At 42.4% G+C, this 9,554-nt stretch overlaps 1 protein-coding gene across 1 annotated transcript in view; it reads right to left on the reverse strand.

The window, feature by feature from the left end:
- Positions 1-3,409, reverse strand: part of LOC132834764 (sorbitol dehydrogenase-like) — a 41,116-nt gene extending 37,707 nt beyond the window's left edge. Inside the window, exon 1 of the mRNA XM_060853752.1 lies at positions 3,346-3,409. Within this exon, the coding sequence (XP_060709735.1) occupies positions 3,346-3,402 (57 nt within the window). The 5' untranslated portion in view covers positions 3,403-3,409. The remainder of the gene's footprint in view (positions 1-3,345) is intronic.
- Positions 3,410-9,554: the final 6,145 nt, after the last annotated feature.

A 9,554-nucleotide genomic window follows, 5' to 3' on the forward strand; every position in this document is an offset into this window, starting at 1 on the left:
ATCACAGCTCCTGACCTCAATCCCTCTACCAATAAAACGTAAAATATCATATGTCTTCTTAACAGCACTATCAACCTAAGTAGCAACTTTTAGGGATCTATGTACATGGACACCAAGATCCCTCTGCACATCCACACTACCAACAATCTTTCCATTGACCCAGTACTCTGCCTTCCTGTTATTCTTCCCAAAGTGAATCACCTCACATTTGTCTCACACCTCACACCTCACACATGCATTGAACTCCATTTGTCACTTCTCAGCCCAATTCTGCAGTTTATCCAAGTCCCCCTGCAACTTGCAACATTCTTCCACACTGTTCACTACTTCACCGACTTTAGTGTCATCTGCAAACTTACTAACTTATCTACCTATGCCTACGTCCAAGTAATTGATAAAAATGACAAATAGCATTGGTCCCAAAACAGATCTTTGTGGCACACCACTAGTAACCGGACTGCAGGCTGAATATTTACCAACAACCACCACTCGCTGTCTTCTTACAAAAAGCCAATTTCTAATCCAAACTGCTAAATCACCCTCAATCCCATGTTTCTGCATTTTCCCCAAAAGCCTACCATGTGAAATCTTATCAACAGCTTTACTGAAGTCCATGTACACCATGGCCGTACAGGACATTGGTTAGGCCACTGTTGGAATATTGCATGCAATTCTAGTCTCCTTCCAATCGGAAAGATGTTGTGAACCTTGAAAGGGTTCAGAAAAGATTTATAAGGATGCTGCCAGGGTTGGAGGATTGGAGCTACAGGGAAAGACTGAACAGGCTGGGGCTGTTTTCCCTGGAGCGTCGGAGGCTGAGAGGTGACCTTATAGAGATTTATAAAATTATAAGGAGCATGGATAGGATAAATAGACAAAGTCTTTTCCCTGGGGTCAGGGAGTCCAGAACTAGAGGGCATAGGTTTAGGGCGAGAGGGGAAAGATATAAAAGAGACCTAAGGGGCAACTTTTTCACGCAGAGGGTGGTACGTGTATGGAGTGAGCTGCCAGAGGATGTGGTGGAGGCTGGTATAATTGCAACATTTAAGAGGAACTTGGATGGGCATATGAATAGGAAGAGTTTGGAGGGATATGGGCCGGGTGCTAGCAGGTGGGACTAGATTGGGTTGGGATATCTAGTCGGCGTGGATGGGTTGGACCGAAGAGTCTGTTTCCATGCTGTACATCTCTATGACTCTATGACCATGTCAACTGCCCTACCCTCATCTACATGCTCGGTTACCGCCTCAAGAACCTCAATGAGGTTTGTGAGACACAACCTGCCCTTGACGAAACCATATTGACTATCTCCATCAAATTGTTGCTTGCTCAATGCTTATAAATCCTATCTCTTATAATCCTTTCCAAAACTTTTCCTAAAACAGACATAAGGCTCACTAATCTATAATTATCTGGGTCATCTCTACTGCCGTTCTTGGAAAAGGGCACGACATTTGCAATCCTGCAGTCCTCTGGTGCTGAACCTGTAGACAATGATGACATTGAGAATGATTTACCATGTTAAAGATGTTAACAAAATGCAGGTTAGATTAGATTCCCTACAGTGTGGAAACAGGCCCTTCGGCCCAACCAGTCCATACCCTTTCTCCGAAGAGTAACCCACCCAGAGCTATTTTCTTCTGACTAACGCACTTAACACTATGGGGAATTTAGCATGGCCAATTCACCTGACCTGCACATCTTTGCTGAGTGGGAGGAAACCGGAGCAAATCTGCACAGACACGGGGAGAACGTGCAGCCTCCACACAGACAGTCAACTGAAGTTGGAATTGAACCTGGGACGCTGGTACTATGAGGCAGCAGTGCTAACCACTGAGCCACTCTGCCACCCCATGGTAGTCTTCTGCAAAGCTATGACAGTCAATTGGTGACTTTTTTTTATTCACAGTGTTTATTGCCCATCCCTAATTACCCAGAGGGCAATTGAGAGTCAACCACATTGCTGTGGGTCTGGAGTCACATGTAAGCCAGACCAGGTAAGGAAGGCTGTTTCCTTCCCTAATGGACATCAGTGCATCAGATGGGTTTTTCCGACAATTGACAATGAATTCATGGTCAAAATTTGAGTCGTAATTTCACATTTATTTTGAATTGAATTCAGACCCGAGTCCACAGAACATTATCTAATTCAGCAGTAATCTATCACCACGTGTTGTGGGAATCAACTTTTGAACTGGCTGCCATTCAAATTTATGGCTGTTGGGAAATGCAAATTCCCTGAAGCAATAACTTGCAATGCAATCTTCCCCGAATCTTAACTCTTAATCTGAAATAATTTCTTCCTTCACTGCGATGTTTTTTGTATGATATTCAGGTGCATTGAAACCAGCCCGAGGGGGAAATATCATTGCAACAAACCTCTGGAATACCTGCATGCAGCCAAGTGGGTCAACTCAACTCAAAACACTTTAGCTTGTGTTATTTGCCTGCACTTGCTGTGGTCTGACCTCAAATTGACATGTTGGAAGTAAACCAAAGCAGTGAATTATATCTCATGGAGGTAGAATCTGTTATCATACCTCTAATCACACTTGTTGAATGTAGCAAACATGTTTACTGCTAAAACTGTTCCTGTTAAATAAACGAGTCACTCGAAGAGATTTTAAAGATGTTTACTTCAAGTAACTGGAAATGGAGGAACGGAACCATTCCTGTTAATGGTGGTCCTGTCTTCCCTGAGCCCCTTAGTTTGTAATCCTCTCCAGCCCTATAAAACCATACAAAATCTCTGCATTCTTCCAGTCGCTGATTTGCATATCCAATTTGAGTTGCTGCCAGCAACTCAAGGCAGGATATCCTGTATAAAGGGTCCCCCTGAATCATTTTAGCACAGTACCACATGACACGTATGTAAAACATATTTTGCACCTCTCACTTTCCCGTAGCTCTCACATTTAATGTTGTTATGGTCTTCACATTGAAGCATATTAGAAGGTTTGACAGACTTTGGCCTCTACTTGCGATGTCCTCAATCGACACTCAACAGCATTCTGCACCAGTCAGCCAGACTCCTGTCAAACGTGTGCAGTTGATGAATACCTCAGGCTGCACCAGTTAGACAGCTAGACAACACTAACAGGTGTAGACAGTGTGCGTCTAGCTCCCCTACTATCCCCACCTGCCCGCATGTCCATTATCTGGGCACAACTGAATTTCTGATGCCTTGTGTAAATGCTTTTTCTTTCTTTTACTAAACAGTCAAAGTAACTATGTCAATACGATCTGTGCATACTTTATCACACTGCATCTCAACCAGTACATAATCTGGCCACCCAAGGGGAGAGCCCAGATACATAGAGTGAAAGCAAAGAAACTACTGATTACCAGCCGCAGATCTCCAGGAGAGTGGGCCACAACCGACAGGTTCTCCTGCTTCGCCATCCCCAATCTCTCAGCCTAAAACACAGGCTGTCTTTTAAAAGTTGTTAAGCTCAATAACAGTTAAAGTATCTTTCCATCTCTCTGTTGTCCTTGAAGTAAAGCTGACACAAATTCACCTGCTGCGCCACCCCCCCCCTCCACCACTTTGCAAATCAAAGTCTACCATTGGGCAATTGTAGGTTATTTTACATAATCCATTCTTTGAAGTTGTGAGAGTTTGTAAAACTTTTCCCAAGGTTTTGCTGATTATTGATTAACAATTGCATAATGTAGAAGGCCATTTATAAATAGTTCAAGATGATGCAATGTGTGATTGAGGGGAAGTGAGTCTGGCATAGAGTTGTAGAGTCAGACAGCATGGAAACAGACCCTTCTGTCCAACTGGTCCATGATGAACATAATTCCAAACAAAACTGGTCCCACCTGCCCATATCCCTCCAAACCATTCCTATTCATGTCCTTTTCCAAGTGCCTTTTAAAGGTCGTAATGGTGTCCACATCCACCACTTAGAGTCATAGAGCTGTACAGCACAGAAACAGACCCGTCAGTCCAACTCGTCCATGCCGACCAGATATCCCAACCCAATCTAGTCCCACCTGCCAGCACCCAACCCATATCCCTCCAAACCCTTCCTATTCATATACTCATCCAAATGCCTTTTAAATGTTGCAATTGTACCAGCCTCCACCACTTCCTCTGGCAGCTCATTCCACACACATACCACCCTCTGCGTGAAAATGTTGCCCCTTAGGTCCCTTTTATATCTTTCCCCTCTCACCCTAAACCTATGCCCTCTAGTTCTGGACTCCCGCAACCCAGGGAAACAACTTTCTCTATTTATCCTATCCATGCCCCTCATGATTTTATAAATCCCTACAAGGTCACCCCTCAGCCTCCGACACTCTAGAAAAAACAGTCCCAGCCTACTCAACCTCTCCCTAAAGCTCAAATCCTCCAACTCTGGCAACCTTCTTGTAAATCTTCTCTGAACCCTTTCATGTCTTACAACATCCATCCAATAAAAAGACCAGAATTGCAAGCAATATTCCAGCAATGGCCTAACCAATGTTCTGTACAGCTGCAACATGACCTCCCCACTCCTGTACTCAATAGTCTGACCAATAAAGGAAAGCATACCAAATGCCTTCTTCACTATCCTATCTACCTGTGACTCTACTTTCAAGGAGCTATGAACCTGCACCCCAAGGTCTCCTAGTTCAGCAACTCTCCCTAGGATCTTACCATTAAGTGTATAAGTTCTGCTAAGATTTGCTTTCCCCAAATGCAGCATTTATCTAAATTAAACTCCATCTGTCACTCCTCATCCCATTGGCCCATCTGATCAAGATCCCATTGGAATCTGAGTTAACCTTCTTCGTTGTCCACTACACCTCCAATTTTGGTGTCATCTGCAAACTTACTTAATATACCTCTTATTTTGCTCACACGCAAATCATTTATATAAATGACGAAAAGTAGTGGACCCAACACTGATCTTTGTGGCACTCCACTGGTCACAGGCCACCAGTCTGAAAAACAACCCTCCACCACCAGCCTCTGTCTTCTACCTTCAAGCCAATTCTGTATCCAAATGGCTAGTTCTCCCTGTATTCCATAAGATCTAACCTTGCTCACCAGTCTCCCATGGGGAACCTTGCTGAATGCCTTACTGAAGTCCCTATAGATCACGTCCACCGCTCTGCCCTCATCAATCCTCTTTGTTACTTCTTCAAAAAACTCAATCAAGTTTGTGAGACATGATTTCCCACGCATAAAGCCATGTTGACTATCTCTAATCAGTCCTTTCCTTTCCAAATACATGTTAATTCTGTCCCTCAGGATTCCCTCCAACAACTTGCCCACCACTGACGTCAGGCTCACCGGTCTATAGTTCCCTGACTTGTCCTTACCACATTTCTTAAATAGTGGCACCACGTTAGCCAACCTCCAGTCTTCTGGCACCTCACCTGTGACTATTGATGATGCAGATATCTCAGCAAGGGGGTCAGCAATCACTTCCCCAGCTTGCTACAGAGTTCTGTCCTTGATGCTCTCTATCTAGTGAGTATCACACTTAGTCATAAAGAAAAGAAAATTTGCTACACTCAGTTTTTATGTTCTAACCCAAAGTGCTTTGTTGCCAATTAATCAGTAGTTTAACGTGTAGTCATTACACTTCGAAACTGTGGTCATTAATTTGCACTCAGCTAGGTCCCAGAAACAGAAATAATCTAAATGGTCTGATCTTCAGTTTTTTAGGAATAGTGATTAAGGAAAATATATTGACCAAGACCTGCCAGTCTTCTTTGAATGGTCGCATGGGATTATCTTTGATCTTGTTGGACCACTAAAGAATATTTACAGAGCCTTCTTAGATCAAGAAAATATTAACTGTCTCTAAGTACCATCTTAAAGTGGCTTTGTCTTGCCATGAAATTGCATTGCATCCTGTGATGGTGTACACCACACAGGCAGACATAACACATTACTTAAATACTGCAAGGTTCAACTGATAGGGCAGGTGAAGTCTCAGTTTAAGATATCCTCCAAATGACAATAACTCCAAATGTGTGGCACTCTCTCAGTACTGCACAGAAAGTGACAATCCAGACTTTGTTCATCAAGTGGGGATGTGCTCACTTGTTTCCCCTGATAATACCCTGTTTCCAAAAAGCAAAACAGATAAGCAATGACTCACTGCCAAGTCAATGCGCTATATCAGCCATGTCAGAGTGAACTTTAACTGACTGAGACAGTTGGAACTTGTGAAGTGTATGGAGTCTTTAAAACTTCCTGACAAATGGACAGGTTTAATTCCTGGTTCTGTTTCTGCTTGTATGCGAATATAAGTAAGTGCCTTTTAGTGGAGGGTGAGACTCATTTTGGACTTGGTCTGCTGGGGATATGCAACTCAGTTTTGACTTTTACTTTATAGTTTACACCCTGTGGGGTGGATGGGAGCAAGGAGAAGATTAAGAACATGGAAGTTACACTGCAAGAGAAAAATTCTATGTTTACACAAACTCCTATCAGTGCATTGGCAAATGGTCTTCCTTTGCATTTTATGCATTAAATAATGATACACAGGCTGGGTAGATAGAGAAGGTTGGGAAATCAGGATTGACATTGCAGTCTTGGTGAATATTTGGAAAACTGGGCTGGCTCAAAAAGCAGCTTTTCTATCTTTGCATCCCTGTGGTTGAGAGACCAGCAATTGCAGTCCTATTTCTTAGTGCAAGTCCCAGAATGGATAGTGGCACTTGGGTGGCAAGATAACTAAAATAATTTTAAAGGCTTCTTAGAAAATAAGAACGCAGTTACTCCCCTGTCTTCTACTTCCTTAGGTCCCTGAAACGTCTGAAGGGACCTGCGCTGGGAAGTTCTAAATGTTGCAACTTCTATTAAGTTTTCCTCTGCTAGCTTAGCTCGATGGGTAGTCATTAACCCAAAAGGCCAAATATGTCTGAAAAAGAAATGTACATTGCTGAAGTTTTTTGTCAGACACACAGCAGGACAGCAGCAAGAATTTTAAATTACTAAAATTACACCACTTGAGAAACTAGGTGCCAATTGGTGGGCAACTGGATTCTGATTTGTTACATTGTTGTCATGGAGAATGAACCAAAAGGAGCAGGTCAATTCTGCCACAGGGAACACTGCAAGGAACAAGTTCTTGCTCAAATCAAAGAAGTCAATGCCTGGTCAAAGACACCCAGTTCCTGGAATTTTGTCTCCAAACCTGTCTCTTCCTGCTTCTCCTTTAAACTGCTCCTTAAAATCCACTTCCCTGACCAAGGTTTTAGCCATTTTTCTGACCATCTTTGGGTAGTTTGATGTCAATTCTTTTGTCTAATAACTCTCAAGTACAGTGTCTTCAGATGCCTTTTACTGAATTGTATAGATGCATGTTAATTTTACTCAACGATTATTGTCTGTAGATTAGATCCATAAAGAGGTTGTTGCTTGCATTATTGTATGTTGGGCTCAAAAACTGTATCTTCAAACCAGACTATTAAGGGCTATTCATTAAGGGTTAATTGCTTACAGCAATGAGCAATTGAAGCAAAGTGGTGAAATACAATAAAACTGACCAGGTGTAAAAAGAAATGACTGTTTTGGCTGGGAGGTAACGTACATCCATAATTGTCTGTGGGAACCATTTTTCTGTATAGTTAACATAGAGCCGACTGGAGATGTTTTCAACTTATTTTCTCTGCAATGGAACACCTGGAAAAGTACTGTATGCATTCCGGAATAGAGACTCAACGCATAATTTAGATTCAGAATATTATTAATATCAGGAACCTTGCCCCATTAATTAGATTTTTCACCATGGGGCTCGGGTACACAAGACCAATAGTATGGAATCTGAGTCAGAACTCCAAGTGCCACTGTTGGCAAAGTTGCCAACAGATAGAAGGGACATCCACTTGTTTGTAAATGTAGGTATATTATGTAGTTTAAGTGAATAGAATCATTCATGGATGTGTGTATGTCTCTCAATGATATTAAGTTGATTAAGCCAATAAATTTGCTTCATATTAAATTGCATGTGTCTTCTTGTACTCATTTTGATCTGACCTTAATGAATCCATTAAGTACTTTCAGCCGAACAATACACAGATAATAGTACTTAAATAGGGCTCAAGCCCTCAATTTTAGAGAGAGCATTATTTCAGTCAGCCACACTCCAAAGAGGTTACACCCACTGTTTAGCAGTTCCTGATATTTATACAATCAATCAACCTTGAACTAATATATCTATCACTTGTTCCCTCATTGCATTATATCTCACACAAGGGCTAATGCAGCACAGTTATAGTAAGCCCACCCCTGGATCAAGAGCCCTTGTTCAAGCCCACTTACTGCTATCACCATCAAAGAAGTTGCTCAGAAAATACTCAGCATTCCTTCAGACCACTATGAGAAGATAACAGCCTGAAGGACATACTGGCACTGGAACGTGTCCAGCGGAGATTCACACGGATGATCCCTGGAATGGTTGGTCTAACATACGAGGAACGGCTGAGGATCCTGGGATTGTAGTCATTGGAGTTTAGAAGATTAAGGGGAGACTTAATAGAAACTTACAAGATAATACATGACTTGGAAAGGGTGGACGCTAAGAAATTTTTTCCGTTAGGCGAGAAGACTAGGACCCATGGACACAACCTTAAAATTAGCGGGGGTCAATTCAGAACAGAAATGCAGAGACATTTCTTCAGCCAGAGAGTGGTGGGCCTGTGGAATTCATTGCCGCAGAGTGCAGTGGAGGCAGGGATGCTAAATGTCTTCAAGGCAGAGATTGATAGATTCTTGATGTCATGAGGAATTAAGGGCTACAAGGAGAATGCGGGTAAGTGGAGTTGAAATGCCCATCAGCCATGATTGAATGGCGGAGTGGACTCAATGGGCCGAATGGCCTTACTTCCACTCCTATGTCTTATGGTCTTATGGTCTTATGAAAGGCAATAGTTTCAAGTTGTCCAACAATGCAGCAGAGAATTGAAGTAAAGGTGAAATTGAATTGAATCATTTTTTATCATGTGTATTCAACATAAAATACAATGAAAAGTGAGTACCGTCACTGTGCATTGGCACCATTCTCATTAGTTTAAATTAAAATAAAAAATAAAGAAAAGTAAATAGAGTCCAAAGTTCCCTACTCTGCTGCTACAGTCCCAGTCCAGTCTACACCAGCCTATACTATGCCATTGCCAGGGCCCCACTCCAGGATTCACCAGCCTACTCCATATCCAAGTGAGAGTCCCGCTCCAGGTTTCAGGTCAGCTTACTCCGTAGCCATGCCACTTTTGAAGATACCACCGCCGCTACAGATCCCAACAAAACCACCTTCCTACTAAAGAGCTCTCTTCATCAGGGAAATTTGAGTGAAAATTCAATAAAACCTAGAAAAGAAGGGCTAAAGGAAAAATGAAATGAAAAGGAAAAGTGGACGGAGAGGACAAGCACGGGTCCAGCAGCCTGGGTGCTGCCTACTCTGCCACTGTCATCTGACAAACAATCCTGAGTGTGCTCATAACTACACTAACAGCCAGCGGAAGATAATCAGTTGAGTCCATAACTTGGATCATTTACTCTTGTTAGAAGTCACACACAACTACTCAAACAAAAGAAATTTGTTTAAGTC

This window comes from Hemiscyllium ocellatum, chromosome 42 (assembly GCF_020745735.1).
Source record: "Hemiscyllium ocellatum isolate sHemOce1 chromosome 42, sHemOce1.pat.X.cur, whole genome shotgun sequence".
NCBI classification, from domain to species: Eukaryota; Metazoa; Chordata; class Chondrichthyes; order Orectolobiformes; family Hemiscylliidae; genus Hemiscyllium; species Hemiscyllium ocellatum.